Source organism: Gallus gallus, chromosome 2, assembly GCF_016699485.2.
Source record: "Gallus gallus isolate bGalGal1 chromosome 2, bGalGal1.mat.broiler.GRCg7b, whole genome shotgun sequence".
NCBI lineage: Eukaryota > Metazoa > Chordata > Aves > Galliformes > Phasianidae > Gallus > Gallus gallus.
Window position 1 is genome coordinate 18,242,852 of NC_052533.1, and position 21,733 is coordinate 18,264,584.

The 21,733-nt window shown below is 35.9% G+C and overlaps 1 protein-coding gene across 9 annotated transcripts in view; it reads left to right on the forward strand.

Annotated features, from left to right (window-relative positions):
* NEBL (nebulette) overlaps positions 1 to 21,733 on the forward strand; it is a 247,738-nt gene that overhangs the window by 209,862 nt on the left and 16,143 nt on the right. For 7 of the 9 annotated variants that reach the window (XM_046917574.1, XM_015281275.4, XM_040674966.2 and 4 more), the window contains 7 exons: positions 3,856 to 3,948; positions 4,330 to 4,422; positions 5,441 to 5,533; positions 7,821 to 7,925; positions 9,081 to 9,252; positions 12,450 to 12,542; positions 13,566 to 13,694. In XM_046917574.1, coding sequence (XP_046773530.1) covers positions 3,856 to 3,948; positions 4,330 to 4,422; positions 5,441 to 5,533; positions 7,821 to 7,925; positions 9,081 to 9,252; positions 12,450 to 12,542; positions 13,566 to 13,694 — 778 coding nt within the window. The remainder of the gene's footprint in view (positions 1 to 3,855; positions 3,949 to 4,329; positions 4,423 to 5,440; positions 5,534 to 7,820; positions 7,926 to 9,080; positions 9,253 to 12,449; positions 12,543 to 13,565; positions 13,695 to 21,733) is intronic. The other 2 variants (XM_040675028.2, NM_204488.3) reach the window with 2 other exon arrangements.

The following is a 21,733-nucleotide window of genomic DNA, read 5'->3' on the forward strand; positions in this document are numbered from 1 at the left end:
GTCTTTCAAGAGTGAGAAACAGCAACTGTATTTACTGATATGCCAGACTGAGCTGCAGTCATAAATCACATGACAAAAATGAAAATCTTTAAAGTTGTTGTTGAGTCTGCATGTATTACACAGGATTTGATACAATTTGTACTTCAAGAGGAGAGAAATGGATTCTCATCTCAAACCTTGTGGGAAGGTTGAGGATTTATGCCTCTATGTGTGCTGATAAGTTGACGTCTTAAACTTAATTTCTAGTTACCCGAGCCATGTATTTTGAGAGTAGTTACACCCACACTCCCACAACACAGACAGAGGCTTACTAGGAGAAATTGTACTCGTATTTTTTACTGGATATGTTTCAGAGTGAAATACTCTTGTGAATAGAGTGAACGCTCTTGTGTGTGTAGCACATAGCACTTGAGTGCTCAAGCTAAGACAGCTTTTGCTGTTACAGAAAGTCTGAACAATGGTGATGAGAGGTAGATCAGTGTGCTGGTAACTGCACTTGAACAGAAGTGTATCAAGAGAAATACAAAATGGGGTTGTGGTTTTAGTGGTAGTGGTTTAATAGCATGCCTTTTGCAAAGAGCTAATATTTTACAAATACATTTTATTGCATGTAGTATACTTAAGATTATTTAGGTTTTGTATAATAATTATTTAAAGAAAGGACTGTCAAATTTAAAGGCAGTATGAAATAAATTTTTAAACTATTTGTCAGTAAAAGGGAAATTGTATGATGTAATTTACAAGAGCCCAAAAAGAAAGACAAATTACACCAATTTTCACTCTATTAGGTTTAAGTATCTTACACATGTCTTTGAATTTAGCCATGATTTAGGACAGCTTTGAAACTGCTGTGCTGGATGAACGTGGTGGAATTTAATGCTCACCAGCAGTGCCAAAACCCCAATTAAATAAGAAAGTTTGACCAAAACAGCAGTCATCATGTACTATGCATAAAAAAAAAAAAAAAAAGAAAGTCCATTGCATCACGTTCTGAAAATGATCAGATTCTTCCAGATGACATCTATTGGAGGCAAATCTCAGAACACTCTGTTTTCTTGTCCTGAAAAACAAGGTGGTGGCAGCCAATGTGGTTGAGCTAATCTCACCTGTTGTGATGAGTGGGAAGGATGAGACAGCCTCATAAATAGTTGGTGGCTCACAAAACTTTAAAAGCAAACATCAGACCCATGGACTGTAACTGAATCTGAACCAAGATTATACAAATAACTAACAAATAACTTCTTTATATTAGAGGACTGGCAAGATGGACACAGCATGAGGAAGAAAGTTTTTTGGGGAGAAGACTGTAATTGTGTTTTTGCTTGTGTGAAATTCATCAGGAAACTCTTGTGATGTGTCACTTAGCACCAAAAAGGCTGATTTAGACTTAAGCTGTGGACAATTTGAAGTATTTTAAGGAATAGTAGCACTGTCAGTTTTTAAGCTTACCTAATGCTTTCTATTAAAAGATGCTGTTTTCAACAGTTTAATAGTTCTGTCAGCCCTTAACTGTCCGTATGGAGATTTTCCATTTCTGATCTGTGCTTTGGGCTGTTTCTGTTTTATTTATTTAATCATTTATTTGTTAAGCCAAAGCAGCTTCCAAGAATAACTTCACAGAAAAACAAGTTGTATAGTGTGTTAAAAAAAAGTAAAAATTGGCTTTAGAGAAGAGAGTTGAAAACTATCTAGCAAGTGATATTTGCTACAGTGGATTTAGGTGGGAAAAAAAAGAGTGCAGGGATGAGGGACTGAAAGTTTAGAAGGGGTTGGCTGTGATCAAAATGGAAAGGCCAAAGGTAGGATGGTCAGGCAGAGTGGTGTGTTCCTATGCATAGGTGCATCCTTCCAGAGGTGAAACAGGACCCGAGGTAGTTTAGACTCATTACTTCCTTGCTGTCAGCATTTATCTGTGATAAAAATATTCAAATATTTTTCCATTAGTCAAAATATTATCTATTTCTTTAATGTTGGTGTCCACAGAGGTAACAAACAGCACTTATTCTCTTGGGTTTGGGCAGTCAATGTAAATGTTAAGGCCTACTGCTACAAACAGCATGGGGCTTAGATGAAGGCACAAAAGGAATGTAAATACTTTTTTCAGCCATGAAAAATTGCCTCTACGTTCATGGAATATTATTGAGGTCACAAAGTCAGTACTCAAGAACACGAATACAAGCCCCTGTGTATAGGCCTAGTGATCCAATCCTTAACTGTTTGATTTTGTACAATCCCACTGAGACAAACCTGCTTTGGTTTCCTGATTAACACGGTACAGTTCAGTGGGAGTTGTCATTTGAATTCAGGTGCAGTATTATCTTTTGTTTTTTAAATGATGTTGCCAGACTAGCTTTTACAAGTCTTTGCTCTCTCTGATAAAAATAGTACTTTTCCTTGTCACAGCTCTATTTCTTCTTTCAGAGTATAGTAGAGGAACTAATTTGTGCAAAAACTCATATACTTTAGTGAGGAGAAACTTTAGTGATTTCATGAGGAAATCAGAAATTCTGTCTTCAAAGCAGGAACTTAAAACAGTTTTAAAAAAAAAAGCATGACAAAACAGTCTTGATTCATACATGAGGTACTCACCGAGTAAGGATCATTGAGTATGTATAGGGAATGAAACAGAATTCTCTTGAGAAAAACAGCTTTTGTTAATAAAGAAGGTTATAGGGCACATGAAGAGGAAAAGTAGGGCTACATTGATGAAGTAACTTGTATCGCTTTCTGACTTCTGAATGCTTGATTTTGCAGCCTTAAAAAATTATTAAAAATAAATTTTGTATGCTACGTAAATATAAAACTGCAAAAACAAATTAATTATGCTGTTCTCTTGTTCTTAATGTTCTTTTGCTTCCTTGAGTCTTGCTAATGAAAAGTGTTTCCTACTATCATGTATCACTGCAGACACAATTTTGAATGTTTTTGTGAATGTTGCTGTTGTATTTACCGTTTTAAAGAAGAAAGCAGCATGCCATATTGTGAAGGATGATGTGGACTGAATATTGTTTATGCTACAGTGAAATAAGGGATTTGAAGCATAATGTACCGAATACTGGACAGATATTTAATAACAGACAGCAAGAAAAAGACATTGCATTAATTTGTCCAAGATGACCCTGTTGGATAGCACATGGAAAAACAGAAAATATGTCTTTCTTTTTAATACTAGATACAGTTACCTCACAGTATTTTCTTTTTGACTTCCATTTTTGATATGTGTGGTGTATAATTGAAGAAGTACTTCTAGTCCTGTGTGTCTTTCAAATTATGGATTCTACCATATCCAAACATACTGCTGTTCAGAAGAGATGTGGCAAAAGCATCACAAAATCTCTGACAACATCTTCAAAGGCATAATCCATCCAAACATCTGCATTCTTCATAATGTGTTTGTGCATGTTTTCAGAGAACTTCAACCAGACTTTGAAGCCATCCACCCTTGCAGGGTCACATCTGTGAAATATTTGGTTCCCGGAATGGACTGGTAGATTCCCCAGTAAGATAATACAAGACCAAGTCATTGTCAAAGTGATGTAAATCTTCCATGTAGTGTATGCAGCATCTCAATTACCATGAAGATAGCTGCAATCTGATGTGATGTATATTCATGCTGTAACAGCTTTAGGATACCAGGCTTGTTTTATGCGATTTATCTATATCTTTTCAAATAAGACCTGAGACTCAACAGTCTGTCTCAGGGATGAAATATATCTCTTCTTGTTCAGGTCAACAGTGCTGATAGGTCTGGTCTAGCTGTTCAGTGCATGCAAGGGACAGGTTATAAAACTTGTGTTTTATTGCTTGTCTGTATCTTTTATGAGTTGTTAATATTTCGTAATATTTATTGTGCAGATTAAATACAAAGAAGAAACTCAGCATGCAACTCCTATTTCTGATCCACCCGAACTAAGGAGAATCAAGGAAAACCAGAAGAATATAAGCAATGTGTGCCCTGTTTTAATTGTTTGCAGTCTTTGTTGTGTGTTGGAGCCTGTATGAATATTTGTGTGATGTTTGTGCTGGTTGCTGTTTGTCCACAAAGACTAATTTAATCAATTAATAATTAAGATGTTAACTCCTTAGCCTTGCACTTTAACTAACATTAATGAGAGTGAAACATTGCTATTGAAACATCAGTTGTTCACCTTTGAAACAGAGCAATTACAGTAGGGTGAGTATTAAGTATTGTGGTAGAAAGATGATGGTGTTTATTAAGGAATGATATTTTCCAGCCAAATGTAGCATGCTCTGTAATGCTTTCTAGTGCATTGATGTGCTCCTACTACTTGGAAGTCTTTGTGTAATACCTTATGCCTTATTTACTAGGTTCACTATAAAGAGCAGCTCTGCAGGGCTACACCTGTGAGTGTCACTCCAGAGATTGAAAGAGTCAAGAGGAATCAAGAGAATGTCAGCATGGGAAGTTTCTCTCATTTATTCCTTTGCGTAATTGCCAGGTGAACAGGATCAGTATGAAGCTTTGCCTCCAGAACCTGTACCTCTTCTTTAGTTAGGCACAGGCTTGTAATAGAATTACTTGAAAATCCTCTTTTAGGAAGCGGTTTTGAAAAGCCTCTGCTCTCTTCGGAAAATGGCATATAAAACAGCACATCTCAATTGAAGAACTGGCTGGATTTTTTTTAAAACATTATAATGTCTTGGATATTTGCAGGAAATCTTAACAGATGCTTCTTTTTTTACAGAATATTCTTTATCCAGCTTTTTTTCTTTTTAAAAAATTATTATTATTATTTTTTAATGAGTAAGACTCAAAATCCAGTTCTCTCCTGTCTGGCAAGAGGCTGGCTCCTCACTAACCTTCAGAGTTTGCTTAATGGCTGAAAAAAACATCAGAAAGTTATACTGTTTGTAGGAGCATGTGGAAGAAGGTAGGGAATTTTGGAGTATGCCGTTGCATTCTTGCAGAAGTTGAACCCTGTTGATGAGCCTTTCTCCTTAGTGAGATTTCCATCAGCATCCATATTTAGTGGGTCTGAATGTACAGAGTATGTAAGTTAAAACATGAATCATATCCTTATGAAATCTCTGTATGTGGAGAAATACACAGTTACAGTGTTTGCTGCTGAAATTCAGGTTTTTCATTTGCTCTGCGTGAGTATGTTCCATTATTTGTGATTTACTCCATTCCAAATAGAAGATATTTCTCTGTACTGCCAAAGTCCAGTGTGGTAAATGTTGAGATATTGTGTGCATTTGTGTGCGTGTTCACATAAATGCATTAATAAGAAGACTTTACAGAAAGAATTCAAGGCTGTGCTTCAAAAACCAAATTTTATAAGCTTTAATAAACTCCAAATGCATTTCAGCTTTTCATTTGTTTTCTGGATGACCTTTTAAATCATACATTTTAATGTAATACAGTTTGATATCTCTTTAGCTGATATAGTATATACCATTTTATTCTGTTAAATAATAGGTTCACTACAGAGAGCAGCCTGGCAAAGCTACTGCTGTGAGCATCACTCCTGAGATAGAGAGAGTCAAGAAGAATCAAGACAATATCAGCTCGGCAAGTTGTTTGACTCTCTTTGTCATTTATATTTTCAGTCACTGGAGGAATATAACAAGGATATGCTTTTGCATTTAGATTTGATACGTCTAATAAGTGTAACTGCGTCATCCATTGAATTTTTTTTTTTTTTTAATCCTTTGAATAAATGACTGAACTAATGGGCAACAAAAATATTAAGACTTCTGATTGTTCTTACAAAAAATGTAAGTGGTCCAGTCATTCTTTCAAGAACCTTTGTCTCTTGTTACCAAGTTACAGTTGCTAGATTTCAGGAGTAAATTATGGTAAAGGAATATGGATAAAGGAAATGAGAACTTCAGTGCAGATTTTTTTTTTTTTTTTTTTTTGTGATTCAGAGCATGGAAGCATATAGTAATCCATTCCACTCTCCAGCATTCCACCTGTGTCAAAGTTGAGTAGTCCTAAATAGATAAGATAGGGTAAGATACTATCTTTATCTGTATTTAGATTTATCTTAGTTTATTTCTGTTTCTATTTATCTTGGCTTTTTTGATAGTACTTGCGTTTGAGGGGCACAGGGGAGAGGTCGCTACAGCAGTGTAAGAAGCAGTGGTAAAACCCCTGCAGATGGTAAATAGAATAGTCTTCCATGCAAAGCTGCTGTCTGAGGTGGAAAAAGAGAATTAAAAGTAGTAAACATTTTAGAACTGATTGTATGGTTGAAGAGTAAAGTATATTGGATTTATCAAAGGATTGAAGGACCTCGTAGGAAATTACATATATCTTCAGTATATTCTTATAAATGCTCATACATGGTACCCAAAGTCAATTAGTTTTGGGTACATTGTTAAAAATAAAAGGGAAACTTCCCCAAAATTGTAGACTCCAGATATTTTTTTATTTTGATAATTAAGCTTTTATTTATTTATTTATTTATTTATTTATTTATTTATTTATTTTCCAATTGACTCCTTTGTGTCTCAAGATATACAGGGATAAGTACTCTGCTTTAATGACCAATAGGTGAAAACAAAACTATGCTGACCATAATTGTTCTATTTAGGGTATACTTTATAAAGCATTCAAAGGCTGAATATACTTACTAAGAAAAATTGGCATTTAATTAAGTGTTTGAATAATAATGCAGTAGTATATATTTTTGTGCATTACTCCAAAGCTTTTATTTTTATAGGTTTGCTGTGCTTAGCTGATATGTAGTTTTAAAGTGGAGTTAGACAGTCTCTGCATTTCTAAGGTCTGGGGCCAATATATTTACTAATACATTCATTACATTTTGAAAATAGACTTGATTCTCTCATCACAAATAAACATTGAAATAGATTTGCAGAACTGATTTGAGGGGCAGTACTTTGACTGCGATTGTATACGTAATTCTTAAATATTTACTAACATTCAGTACACAGGTTACAGTGCAAAGTAGGAGTTAAGAGAGTCCATTAGTAAAAGAATGACACAAAAAAGACAGTGTTGTTTATATTCTAATCCACCAAGCCTGTAGAAACCATAAGCAAAGAAAACCAACTACTTTACTGTTTCACAGTTCTAAATATGGGATTTTTATTTTCTTTTACTTTTTTTTTTCCTTCAGATAATTAACTATGGATCTGTACTTTTAGCACAAGTATGTAAAATGCCACAGAAGAAGCTCATTAAGAGAAATGTGACATTTTGTACTTAAAGGCACATAAAGCACAGATGTTCTCATTGAACATTCTCATTGAAAACAATATACCACATTGAGACTTGTCCTAGATGTTGCTTTTCTGCTGCTAGCAAAACTGGAGTAAGAAGGCTGCCAAAGCAATACTTGGCTCGTAACACTTGAACTCCCTAGTGACCTAGTGGTTCTTATGCTAATCCTGATCTGGAAGTAGACTGAGGATGGAATCTGGGTCTGCTTGGGTTGTCATCAGCCATAAATGTATGCTTTGAAAGTGTCCAAGACAAGTCAGTGGTATCTTCTTGTTACGTTGACCCTAACTCATAACCAGTTAACAGCTGATAAAAGAATTATTTCTCTTATGGTGTTAAAAAAGTCAAGAGTTTCAGCTTTCAGGTAACTTAATTTTTTTTTTTGTATATATTTTTTAAAGCGATGGAATAAACAGCCCTTTGGTCTTAGCAGTATGGTAGCCCATCTGTATCCTCTTTTCAAAATTAGGTCACTAGAAAATGAGTATAAAGAAACCAGATGAATACTGGACATTATGGTTTGAAAATAATGCCTTTGCATAGTGTGGTTCTCCCCATCCCTTCTACTGTAAACAAAACCTTCATGTGTGCTGTTGTTGCTGTTTTGCAGGTGAAGTACAGCAGTGATCAGAGGCAGATGAAAGGTAGACGTAGTGTGATTCTAGACACACCTGAGCTAAGGCATGTCAAAGAAACACAAAACAACATCTCAATGGTAGGGTCCTTCTTCCTATAACTAGAATATACTAAGGAATGGCACTTGACTTCCACTGGATTTTGCCTTCCATTAATATAGGTAACTAATGAAACTCTCTGCTCAAATATGGAAGGAATATTTTCTTCTTATGCCTGTTGAGGGAGTGTTTGCTAACTGCATATGATTGTAATGAACATTTTCAAAATACTAATAAACAGTTTTCTAACAGATAAATGTCTGTTCTTTTTTGTTTTTTTTTTCTTTCTTTTTTTTCTTGCTTTAAAAGAAATCCTCATTTGAGCATCACACAGTTTGACTGGATTAGGTGACACACTGCACCTTGTGCCTGTGCATGTTCCTGGTTTCTGTGTGACTTTTGTTCCTGGAATGAGTTGTTTTGTGTGCATTTGCTTGTGTGAGAATGTTTGTCATTTTTAAACCTTTGATGATTAAAGATTAAAAAAAATGTAAATATAATCGGGGATACCACCTTTATAACTCTTACTAATACTGGTTTTGTTCCAATACTTTGTTATATAACACTTTCTACTCCAATGTCTTTGTTTTCCATTTCTTCAGTTTTTTTTTTTTTTTTTTTGAAAGCGGATTCCTTAGAATAAATGCAGTTTTGTTCTGATGTTTATTTTATGTTTATGTTTAAAGCCAATGAGCATATGATAAAACAAAAGAGCAAAATAGTACCTTTTCATTTTTTGAACCTGTGTGTATAATCAAAATTCCCAGTGAATGAAAGTACTTGAATTCGTAAGGACTATTACTGCTGGAACATTTTCACTGACAGATGTAGTTGTCTACATGACCAGAGCTATCCTAACTTAGAGAAGAGGATGAACCAGATGATCTCCTGAGGGCTTTTCCTGTTGTTCTTAATGGTTTCTGTGACTGTAAGATGATGCTTTACTGCTTGAGTTAATGTCTTACTTGGTGACAATGCAAAACAAATGCAAAAGTAATAATAAAATATCAGGAAATCAGGTCTGGGAGGCAGTCTGGATGGCCTGCCACGTATTTTATATCTCATGTGTATAACAGTTCTGTTGTGGTGCAAAACTGAAAGAATTTAGTGCCTCATAAAGCAATGAGTATGCATAGAATAACTATTTTCTGTTAATTGCTGCTTTGGATAAAATGTGATTCCTCTTGTTTTCCTAGGTTAAATATCATGAAGATTTTGAGAAGACAAAGGGCAGGGGTTTCACGCCAGTGGTGGATGATCCTATAACAGAGCGGGTGCGGAAAAACACCCAAGTTGTAAGTGATGCAGCATATAAAGGGGTGCACCCACATATAGTTGAAATGGATAGAAGACCTGGAATAATTGTTGGTAAGTTATTAAATAATGTTGCTATCCAAAACACTGTGAGAAAGATGAAAGCCTTTGGTCATGTTCTTCATTACAACAGAGAAGAATTGCTCACAAATTTCATTTTTGCTCTTTTCTCAGTTGAAACTTGTGTTGAACCAGTGGTTCAATGCCAGCTTCTAAGGAAGTAGAAATAAGATTTTTTTTTTTTTATATGGTTACTCAGTGTTGTTGCTTTGTTTCTGAATATTGACTCCTTCATTTTACACAGAAGAGCAGTGGTTAAAGTGGTGGTTCTCCAAGATTTAAATGTTCCAGACCAGATCAGATTTCCCCTTAGGCCAGTAAGCTATTTCTCTAGATATTAGATATCTCTAGTAGTACATTTGTCAACGTACTACTTGTTTTAGAATTTCACACAGCTTTTTAAGTAGTACAAGATTTAACTCATGAAAAACTTGGTAGATCTCTAGTGAGCCAGAAACCAGTATTCAGAACTGATGTTCTAAAAGGTGATCTAAGATTAGACCAGATGTTTGGGTGTAGGATGCAAACTATTTCAGTGTTAGGAGACAGACTATTGAAACAGCAAATCTCAGAGAGCCACACATTCTGGATCTAGGGCAACAACTTGTTCAGATAAATCAGTGTATGTACAGACCCAAACACTTGATCAAATACCTCACTTCCATAGCTAGAGGTGGTGCAGACAAAGAGAGATGGAGAAGCTCCTGCAAGATTGTAGTTTAATGTGCAGTTCAGTGCATATTTTAAACCTTTTGCTGCATTGCATTTGTGCAGTAGCCCAAAGTGAGAATCATGAATGCAATCCTGTATTCGGTAACTGAAGGCTTGCTAGCACAAAGATTAGGATTAAAAGCATCTCTGAGAAATTCTTGAGCTATGTGACTGAAATATTAGTATTTTTTAGTACTGTTTATCAACCTGGAATATTTTTGTATCGAAGCAGACAGAAATTCTTAGCTATCCATACCTACCAAAACAGCAAACATAGTGCCACTATTTAAGGGAAATAAGCCAGGACAAACCTAATATCCAGTGATATTTCAGTTAATGCTTTTTCAGACTGACTGCAATTAAAATATCTTCTTGTTTAAAAGGCAGCAGTGTGCTCCCTGTTCATGGAATGTCTTTGGCAGCTGGAAAAAAACTGCAGACTGCAAGAAAACAACTCTGACTTGACTTTTTCTGTGGCTGATAAAAGTTCAACCAGTTACAAAAAGTATCTCTGTTAGAATCCATCTGTTTGGTTTTTAAGTATAATCAGTGAAACTGTAACAATCTTTTTCAAGTGCCTGATTGCTAATATTAATACCTGTGCTCTGGAAAATAGGCACTAGTTTTAGCCACCTTAAAGCCATCTGAAGCCATCAAGATAAATTAATCCATCTGAGCACTGGCTCTGTGACAAAAGATACTTCATGATTCTCACATGAGTTTAAAGATATGTGAAATTGACATCAATTACCAGGATGTTAAAACTGTTAAGTGCTACAAATTGCCAAGATTCTGATTCTTTGTACGTTATTTCAGGTTACAAAGACCGATGAAATCAATACAAAGCAGTGGCTGCTGCACTCATGCTGCCATGAAGCCATACTTTTTAAGATTTTTTTACTTATCAAGGCATGATCAAACAGGAGGAACTCACCAGTTCTCCCACCCCTCTCAAGTCTGTGGGTGTTTTATGTGGTTGAGTAATTTATCATCATTAGGACTAGCACATAGTTTATCAAAAGATTGTACATTGGCTTTTATTCCTCTTGTCAAGAGAGAGTTGTTGGCATTATATTTCACCTTATAGGAGTGAAAATAGATAATACATAATGTACATATACTGAATCTATTCCAAGGCCGTAGGATTTGTTTCATTAGCTCTGACTGTTCTTTCCATTGCCTCCAGGCTATTAATCAATTGAAACACAACGTATCTGGGGTCCCTACAGTCCTGTTTTACCTACCAACCCATTATTTAGCTTTGTACTGCTCAAATAGGCAAAAGAACCAAACTGGGAAGACAGTTATTTTCCCACTTCCATTGCGCTGAGTAAATCTTAAAGACAGGTCTGCCCAAGAAACAAACCACTAGTAAAAGGGTGTGATCTGAAATATTTATGCTTTAAGTGATTACACTTTGTATCAGAATTTTATTTTAAACTGTGATTATTACATTTTTTGGCATAGCAGTAATGAATTGTGTATATTACAGATTGCTGTGAGTAGATTGAGAAGTCACACTGGAACTGATTATGCATTTGTTACAAGCTTCCTCTTGTACAACACTCTAATTATTAGTTAAAAATTTATGAAAACCATGCTTGAATCTGTGTTCTACTTTATGCTATGTTTGTAAGTAGAGCTCGGACATGAAATTAATTTTTTCTCATGGTTTCTTTTTCTTTCAATATCCTATTCAGACTTCAAGAGATATTAATAATTTATTTGTGTGAATTAAAGTTGAAGGTTACTGAATTGAATGAATTTCAAAAGTGCTTTTCAGTACTGTTGTAATGGATCAATATTAAGTCCACGTCCCAGGAAATTTAGCTGTTTGAAAGACAAAGAGAATTGCTACTTAAGATCAGGAGTGGGCTTCATCTTACTCAAATGTAGATGTCTAAAACATAGATTTCTACAGCTGGATTTGTCACTCTACTTCATTTTTTTATATTAGTGAGGTAAGGTAAATACTTCTAATCTTAAATGACGAGCAACTTTTAGAAGTTTATTTTGGATAAGATGAAGAATACCCTTGATTCTGTTTATTTAGCCAATTTGCAAAGTTGACCTTAGGCTCATACGTTGATAATGCATATCGTCCAGCTGCAGAGGTGGACAAAGGATGCTGGTGGTGGTCTGGAGGAATCATCTTGTAGCTCTGATAATTCTGTTTTTCCTGTGGAAAAGAGCACTGTTATGTGATATTTAATGTGTTTCTACTTATTTAGACTTATGAAAATACTACACTCTTATTTAGAAAAATAAAAATAAAAATGGGGAAAAAGTTTCTAAACAACGTCAACTCTTAAAATAGATACAGCTACTTGTTTAAGCTGGAAATTAATTCCTTTCAGTCCTTTCAGGTGAACATCTAGATGTTTTAGTTAATTTTTCAATGAATGTTAAAACTCACTGCTTCCATACTTTTACTTCCTTTGTTGTTTGTCTGTCCTATCATTTCTGTGGTTTGGGGAAAGATCTTAAGGTTTGGCGCACAGATCCTGGCTCCATCTTCGACATTGATCCTCTGGAGGACAATATTCAATCTAGGAGTCTGCATATGCTTTCTGGTATTGCTTATATCCTGACTTTTCACCAAATCTGCTTTTTTGTTGTTGGTGTTTATGAAATGAAGCTGATACAGGAAATTTTCATGCCAATATGCCATATGCCAGCCATCTGTTTTATATATGTGTGCTTTTTTTTTTTTTTTTTTTTTTGTATATATGTATGTATATATATATATACATATATATATGTGAGTGCTTTATAGAAGTATGTTCTTGGAATTTCAGCTATAATCATGTGTTCAGATAAGAAATAGTGAAAGAAATCTTGTCCTAAACAACAATTACTCGTACCTCTTAGGAATAGTCACATAAAAAATACTGACCTTCTTAGTCATCATTATATGTAGGATTTTCAAATAGCTGGACATCACTACAATTTTAGTGATATAAAAGGTTAGCATATTTATGAGGTTGATTTTTTTTTCTATGCATATTTTGCTTATGTAGCACAATATTATTTCTTATGCTGTTGTTTGCATTTCCAAGGATAGTAATTTATTCTTGTTTATAATTTAAGGGTAGATGGAAAAGTATGGAAGTTAATGTAATAGTCAAAAATGTTTTGGCTCAACAGGTTTGTTTGTTTGTTTTTTAGATATATTTATTTTGAATGCTTAGCTTTGCATGTTTATCTTCTTTGCTACTGAAAGTGGAACCCTAAATATCAGTTATATGTCCTGCAGCAGCATTCTACATGCACTTGTGTGAATGCAGGAATTAAGGAACATTTTGATTTTCCACTGGAAATTTTTAAATACTTCATGCCTTATTTTTTTTGTGTACCCTACCATTTCAGCTATTCTTTTAAGCAGAGAACAAACTTAATTATATCTGATTTTGAAGCAACTTTCTGAACTAATAATGTTAAAAAATGTAGACAAAATTTTGTACAATTCATTTTTATCTAATTTAAGCACTATCAGTGTATGAATATCAATGTTAGCAGTGGTTGTTGTTGCTGTTCTTGTGCTTTTATTTTCTGTAATCAATTTACTGTGATATTATTTCTTTCTACCTTTGTAGAAAGAGCAAGCCGCTACAGTAAGCAGTACTTGCATTCTACAAGTTTGGGAGATTATAAATCAGATGGTTCTGACACGAACCCTACCTTTTCTTACTGCAGTGAGATAACAAGGCCATCTGATGAAGGAGGTAGCCGTTATTCCCACCTTTTCACTAGTAACACTGTCATAATGTATTGAGACCTCACAGGCCTGTATTAACTCAATATCCTTGTATAATCACAAATCATTGGAAACTATGTATTGCACTGATTATTTAAGGAAGCAAAGCAAATTTTCCAGTCTGCACAGTTTCTTGCATGCCATTTTGCTTTATTGTGTATTCTTTTAAACCGTTTTGAGAAGTGTGTCAGTTCAAAATCTCTACTAACTCCCATTTACAGTGTTGAGGTGAAAGCGCTTTGTGTTTTTTGCAAAACTTGCATGAGTCAGATTTTTTTTTCTCTTGGGAAGCAAAATATAACTGAAAAAAATAATCCTCTCAACTGAAAAAATTGAATTTACCATGTTCTTTTTAGTGAGCAAATCAACCACATAAAAGCATTTTATTGACGGAACTACTTCTTCCCATATCAAGTTGTGCAGGTTCTTGTGGCTCTCTGTTTCCATCCTGAAAGGAAACGTAGGAAAGTCTGACAGCTTTCTCCTATGTGAAAGTTTTCTTAGAGACTTTTTTTTAAGGGTTTTTATTTTAGAACACTCTGCATATTTTTCTCAGTAGTTCCATCTCTGGAGACTGAAGCAGGGAAAGAACTAGAGTGTTATGTGTGAGAGGATGTAAGATATAGAAATTAATTTGTGTTGTATGATCCAGTGCCAATCATAGAAACCAAGCTGAGCCGCTTAAAGCTGTGTGTGTCCTGGTGTAAAGAGTGGTGTGATAAAGTGAAGGCTGCAAGTAAAAATTTAATTTGTATTTTTCTTCAAGCTCATTGTATGTAGCAGGTAAAGAAAGAACATGCTACAACCTGAGGAAATTTTGGTTTAGGATTAGTCAAGTAAGTTAGTCTGACTTAGGTTTAGGCAAGCAATTTGCATCCAGTCTTGTTCAGATGACTGAACAATTTGCATCCCTTCTGGATGAAGGGATAGAGTCTGTCCTCAGCAATTTTGCTGATGATACAAAGCTGGGAGGAGTGGCTGATACACCAGAAGGCTGAGCTACCATTCAACAAGACCTGGACAGACTGGAGAGTTGGGCAGGGGGGAACCTGATGAGGTTTAACAAGAGCAAGTATAGAGTCTTGCAGCTGGGGGGGAATAACTGCATCTCAGTACAGGTTGGGGGCTGACCTGCTGGAGAGGAGCTCTGCAGAAAAGGATCTGGGTGTCCTTTTTGGGAACAGTTTGGCCATGGGCCAGCAGTATACCTTTGCAGCCAAGAAGGCCAATGGTATCCTGGGGTGCATTAAAAGAGGGTAGTCAGCAGCTTGAGAGAGGTGATCCTCCCCCTTTACTGTGCCCTGGTGAGGCCACATTTAGAATACTGTGTCCAGTTCTGGTCTCCCCAGTTACAGAAAAGACAGGGATCTCCTAGGAAGAGTCCAGTGGAGGTCCACAGAGATGATAAAGCGCCTGGAGCATCTTCCCTGTGAGGAAAGGCTGAGTAACCTGGGTCTGTTCAGTCTGGGGAAAAGATGATTGAGACGGAATCTGACTAATGTTTACAAATATCTAAAGGGAGGTAGGAGGCAAATGGATGAAGCAGGCTCTTCTCAGTGGTGCGTAGCAATACAACAAGGAGTAATGAGCTAAAACTTGGGCATAGGAAGTTCCATACAAACACGTGGAAGAACTTTTTTATGCTAAAGTTGATGGAACACTGGAGCAGGCTGCCTAGGGAGATTGAGGAGTCTCCTCTGCAGATATTCAAGACCCATACCTCTGTGATTATCTTTCAATTTATTGTATCTCTATAGGGCTTTCTGCTTAGCTCTCTCTCTCTTTTCTTTTTCCTGCTTTTAATTTAATTCAGCAGAATTTTATTTGACTATTACCAAGTTTTGTTTTCAGTCTGAAGGTTTCTAGTTTAAAATGGTCTTAGTGAGTATCCTGCAATGGATAAGTATATTTTTCCTGTTACACTCATTTTTCATTTTAGCCGAATTTTTTTGGGTTGTTGTTTTTCTTCCCTTTTGCTTCTGGCCATCATTTTTTTTGCGTGTGTCTTTTATTTCCTTTTAATGTCTGGTTTCATTGGTGTTCACAGCATATTGTCATGATGTGTACGTTTTTCCTTTTTAATACACCTTTCCTGGTGTATTAAAGTGTCTCTTTATTCATATTTTTAGTTGTGTATATGTGTAGATGGAGTAAAGTCATAGGTGAGTATCAGTTGTTTTCAATGATATTTTATTACTCTGCTGGGAAAAAAACACCAACTTTTTTATAGCTATTTTCTAAGTCATAGTCATTGTCTCAGAACCTTTAAATAATTCAGTCTGTGGAAGACTGCAGGTCAGGTTTACTGTATTCCCAAAAGCTCATGTCATACATGAAATCTCAGTGGGTTTTAGGAAAGAATTTTCCTGTTCTTTCTTTTTCATTTTAGAAATGAATGCTAAGTTTTGATGTATTTGGCTGGAATCATGGTGTTACTGATAGGCTATATATCCATTCTTTAGGCTTTTCTCCGTTAGACTTAGCTCCTAAGATTCTGTTCGCCTCCTACTAGAAAAATAATGAAAATTAATATAAAGAGGGCTTGATCTGAGGTTTAAGGTCTTCCTGCCTTTATTCTGATGTAAAGAGTCTGCTGCTAACACTCAGGTCTCTCATTTTTCCTTGACCTGGAAAACTACCTCATTTTACTCGCACTGGAAATCCATGTACACAGATTTCAAGAGTGTGAAATTCCACTTGTATCTTAATAGTCTTTAAATTTTTGTTATTAACCTTAAAAAACAATCTGTAGGTTGCTATGAGAAGACTGAAAATTTAATATTAGATATTTCATTTATACTACCTAATAATTGGTCGGATTCAGAAAAGATTATTGCAGCCAGCCTTTGAGTGATAAATATGGGAATTGGGCATGGTGACACCTTGACTCCAAGGTTTATGTAGACAGTAGAACACATAGTACGACAGTATTTTCCTGTGGGACACATGTACTTTGTATTTTGAAGTATTCATATAGCTTGAAGTAGGAGTAAAGTCAATGAAAAAAGTAGATCCTTTAATCTCTCTCCCTAGTGGCATGTCCTCCTTGTGCGCTATGAGCCTTCTGAAGAAGGGCTTCAGAGCAGCTGCTGTTCTCCCTCCCTTCCTCCCTCCCCTTTTCCAGACTCCATGGGTTATTTTTATCCTTTCCTCACTAAAGCAGGAACATGTAGATCATTAGAAGTTCTGTTGTTTGATCTGTGGTCTGAACATAAACCTACACTGAAGAAATATGTTATTTTGTATCATAGGCAACACGGCTCAGTGTGGCACTGATAATTTTAACACTAATTTCAAAGATGTCTCCTTCTCCCCCTAGGCCACGCTAATATTTGTGGTTCTCTATCTAAAATTTTTGTTGGTAGGATTTGCTTCAGGCACCTATGGAATCATAGAATCATTTAGGCTGGAAGAAATCTTCAAGTCCAACCATGATCAGTTCAAACCATGTGCACCAGAAAAACTCTCAGAGAAAGGACCTATGCTGCAACTTCTGCTCCTGGTTATTCTGGTCAGAAAGCAAACCATTCTGCTGAAATAGAGTGAAAAACCTCTTCATTTCGCATGCTAGATTTGCAGAGATGCTCCCTTGTCTTTGGACAAGAAGTCTGCTTGTGTTATGACTCTTTTGTTGTACCAGTACATAGAAGAGGAAAGGAAATAGAATTTGATTCTTTTCATCTCTATCTCCTTGTCACATACAAAATAAATAAATAAATAATAAAGAAAGAAGCCCTCTGCATACGAGGATGGAGAAAATTTCCATTAATAACAGACAAGTCAAAGAAAATACCAGGAAATAGTATCTGACCTCTTTTTATATTTATAGAGGTCTGTCTTCCATCTCCAGGTGCACCTGGCAGGAGTGCAGGGCAGAAATCCTTCACCCTTCTTCACAGTCATATTCAGTTGTTGAGCTCTGTCATTCTAGGAGGTCAAACGGAATGACACAGCAGTTACATTTCCTCGTCTGGCAGCCCAGGAAGAATGGTTCTTTTATGTTTGGAAGCTGAACTGTCTTTCCATAATGTTGTTCCCTGGAGCCTGGTAATCAAATACGGCATTTAGAGGGAGAAGGGCTGTAGATTTCACAGGACAGCTATAGGCTTTAGTAGGTTTCTTGTCCCCTTTCATATCAACAAGCTGCACTGCTGCTGAGTGCAGAACACATCAAAACAGCAACATGGGCTCCGTTTTGGTAAGGGTCACATACACGCTTCTCTTGTCCACCAGACTCTTATACCCGATCATGAATTTTTATTTTTATTTTGGACTAGATGATGCTTTGGTTTTGCCTCTTTTACGTGCCTACCCCCAGCAGGTTCGCCAGCCTGGAAGTTGTTTCCACTAAACAGTATAGTGGTAAAACATTTTGCTTTTTCATCTTTCAATATTTCTGTTCTTAAGTCCTTGGAGTTGAATAATAGACATCTCTACCACAAACCCATTGTAATATCTTTGAACTAAACTAAATACTTCTCTGTGTATGTAATATGGACATACGTGCATGCATATCTGATTAGTACCTATTCATTTAATGCTGTTAGTTGCATGAGCTCAGGTTTCAATTAGGAACAAGTTGAATGTGTTTTTTGAACATGTGTTAACTTCTAAATAAATTTCTGTGAATAGAAGATTTCTGACAGTGCTTAATACGTAACTTGGTCTCCTCTGAATTATCAACTTCAGCTTTTTAAGCCATGTAAGTCTAGGAATCCAGAACAGCAGTGGGACCTCATGTATGCATTACCTCAAGCTGTCCTACTCTGCACGATCAGACTCTTAGATAATGTCCTCTGCTTTCATTGAGTGCTTTGTTATTACAGAATATGAGAGAAATTATTCCAGAAAACTAGATTTCATTCTCTTCCTATGAGGTATTTGTATAACATCATTTTTTAATGTAAAACTTGAAACTTCTTATGAAACTGAGTGAAGGCTAGATTTTGCCAACAGGTTTGATTTAGGGCTGTATGTATAAAACATTAAGATTGAAATTGTGATTCAGTTGAAAGGCTCGTTTTCCTTCAGTGTGTGCTCACCGAGGATGAGTTAATGTTCCAGGGAGAGCTTTACATTTCTCAGTTCAAAAATGTTTTGCTTAGATTCTGCCCGTCTTGGATTCCTGTGCTTCTCTCCCACATCCTTGAGAGTTTACAGCAGAAAAAGGCAATTCCCACACATTCAGGTGGAGGGGAACCCAGAGAAGACCCCATTTTCAATTTCTATGGCATGGCAGCAGTTCAGGAGATCCTTCTGTTTGCTCTGCATCTGTCTCAGTTAGATATTCCCTTTTCCTTGAAACAGTCAATGAGAAGAAAGTGGAAGGGAAACTCTGTTATGACTCAACAGTTGGAAGTGTTAATGGCTCCCTTGCAAGTGGCTGTTTCAGTTGTTCAGACTGCTGCCTTATAGCAGTTTTGATACACTTCAGAGGGTTTCATACCCAGCAGACAAGAAGTATCATCAGTAAATGTATGTGCAGTCACAGACTAGATGCTGATGGCTGCTATTTTTCCACGACTTGTCTGGTTATACCCACCATGCAAATTCACAACTGCATAGACCTCAAAGCATGGCTTCCATAAGATGAACTTGTAGGGTTCTTTCCTAATGCAAATGGATAACAGTTGATGTGAATTCAAACTGTAGTTGAATGCATGTAGGTTATGTAACTTATTAACAGAACCTTCATTTTACTACTCTTTTCATTTGTGAGGAAGCCTAGAACAAAAACCTGCCTATTCACAATTTAAGAATGAATGGCATCTTCCTGTGTTAAATCTGTGGCCCCACTAGGATCTAGGATGCCTCAGCCTGGCTTTCAGACATCTTGTGCCTTCATAAATAGAAATGAATAGAAGAATGTGATCCTCCATGCAAGAAAAGGAAAGGCGTATTGTTCTCTGTTTTCACAGCTGAAACGTTGCAGTTTAGGGGGAGCATCAGCCAAAAAATTGGTTGTAATAAGGTTTACTTGCCAGTGACAGCAAATCCTTACTGCACTTCATATTCAGAATTCCAGAGCAGGATGCCCTGTGATTTCATTATGTCCCTGTTGCCGCAGCAGTAGGAAAAGGGGAGTTACTGTTAGGTATTATGATACAACAAGTGCTCATACTCAAGTAGGCTAAACTTGCTGGACTGTATGGCTAGCATTGAAGACTAATTCCTGAATAATATTCCATTAGTTTCTGCTGTAATCCATATGAAGTGAATGGGGACACTACTTTTATGAATAAATTTGAATTGCAAGACTAGTTCCTAAAATGTAATAAAATGTGGAATATCTATGTGAAAATACATGCAGTAGGGCTTGTAGACATGGGTTGAAGACCTTGTCTTTTGGAAGATATAGTCAGAAATATAAGTTTCACAAATCAGAATGGAAACCATATACTGTTATTAAATGGGAAAAATGTCCACGAGAGACTTTTTATTTACAATACAGAGATTTGGACCCCTTAGAGAGGCCAGAATAGTTCTCAGAAAAGAGATAGCCCTGAAGAAAAATGTAATGGAGTTGACTGTTCCACCATTCCTTGAAATATGATGAATTAAGGAAAAGTCCTTAATTAATGAATGACTGGACACGCAGACCATGACATACTAGAGAGGCAATTTGCCTCCATCATTCAATTGGACTAGCTAGTACTTCCCATATTCCCACTTCACCCACTATATATTATGGACTACTCATACAACTGTGACCAGTATCAATATTATTAATATTCTTTCATGCAAATAAGGGTTTTGGAACAGGTGAAAATTTTGTGTTTATTCTCTGGAGTAACTGACATACGAGATGGCCCCTTCCAAAAGGAAAACAAATGACAAAATAAAATACAAGACTCCATGTGGTGTTAGATTATTTTTTTCATTCCTTTCTAAGATTTATTTTCCTTTGACATATGCTGAACAGCTACATGTGATTTTCTGTTGCAATTTCCTTCAAAGTCCAATTTAATTGATAAAAAAACTCCTGTTAAGAGCTATAATTATATGATTCTGCATTCCACACAATGATCTACTTCAGTTTATTTTGTGGGTACATATAATTTAGGCTTAATTATTGATGGATGATAAAATGGTGTTAAAAAGTGATCGTGCTTAAAGCAGTCTGTTAGTCTAATCATGACAGTAATGAAACACAGTTTAAAACATTTTGTGTTATCTTTTGTAATATGTAACTAAGTAGTCTTGAGAGTAGAAATGATTATTTTTTTTCCATAAATGCATAATGTTAGTTATTTTAAATACAGAATTAATCATTTTGTTGACTTTTTCTTTTCCCAGAGCCATTTTTTCTCCCCAGATATTTGATGTTTATGTGGCTTATTTCTTATATCTTTATAATTCAGGTTATGGAAACTTCCTAAGCTTGTAATGTTCTGAATTTGCCACGGACTCCAAATAGTTCAGAACTTCTAATGAGGTCAATGAACAGGACAGGTATTTATTAGCACCCTGTGTGAATTAGGCCATAATTTCAGGTTTTTGTTTCAACAACCTAATTATATCTGAGATTGATATTCCAATTTACTAACGAATACTGACTCCTGTAATGGATAGTATGCAGACAAACTGCTGCTTCTGACAGAGCACCACTGAGAGCAACAAACCTGCTAGCTAGGACATCTGTGAAAGCAGCCTTACTGACAATCAAAGGGCAAGAAAAAGGAAAAACAGGGAAAAAAGAAAAGAAATGAAGGGAAAGCTACAGTATGCACAGGAGAAAATGCCAAGATGTGTTACTGTGTTGTTCTCGACAATTCTAAAAACAGCACTGTTCTGTATCAGGTCTCAACATCTCCAGTCTTCAGGTTAGTGGTTTTTGCATGTTTATGCAGTCTGACTTACTCCCAGTAAATTTAACTGCATTGTGCTACTCTTTCTGTCTCCAAGAGAATAAAACTCTATAAAAGATAAGAAGATTGGTTTAAAATGAAGCAGAGTACATGTTGCCATTTTCTAGCCTATTTGAGAAGTTATGCTAAACAATTTAAC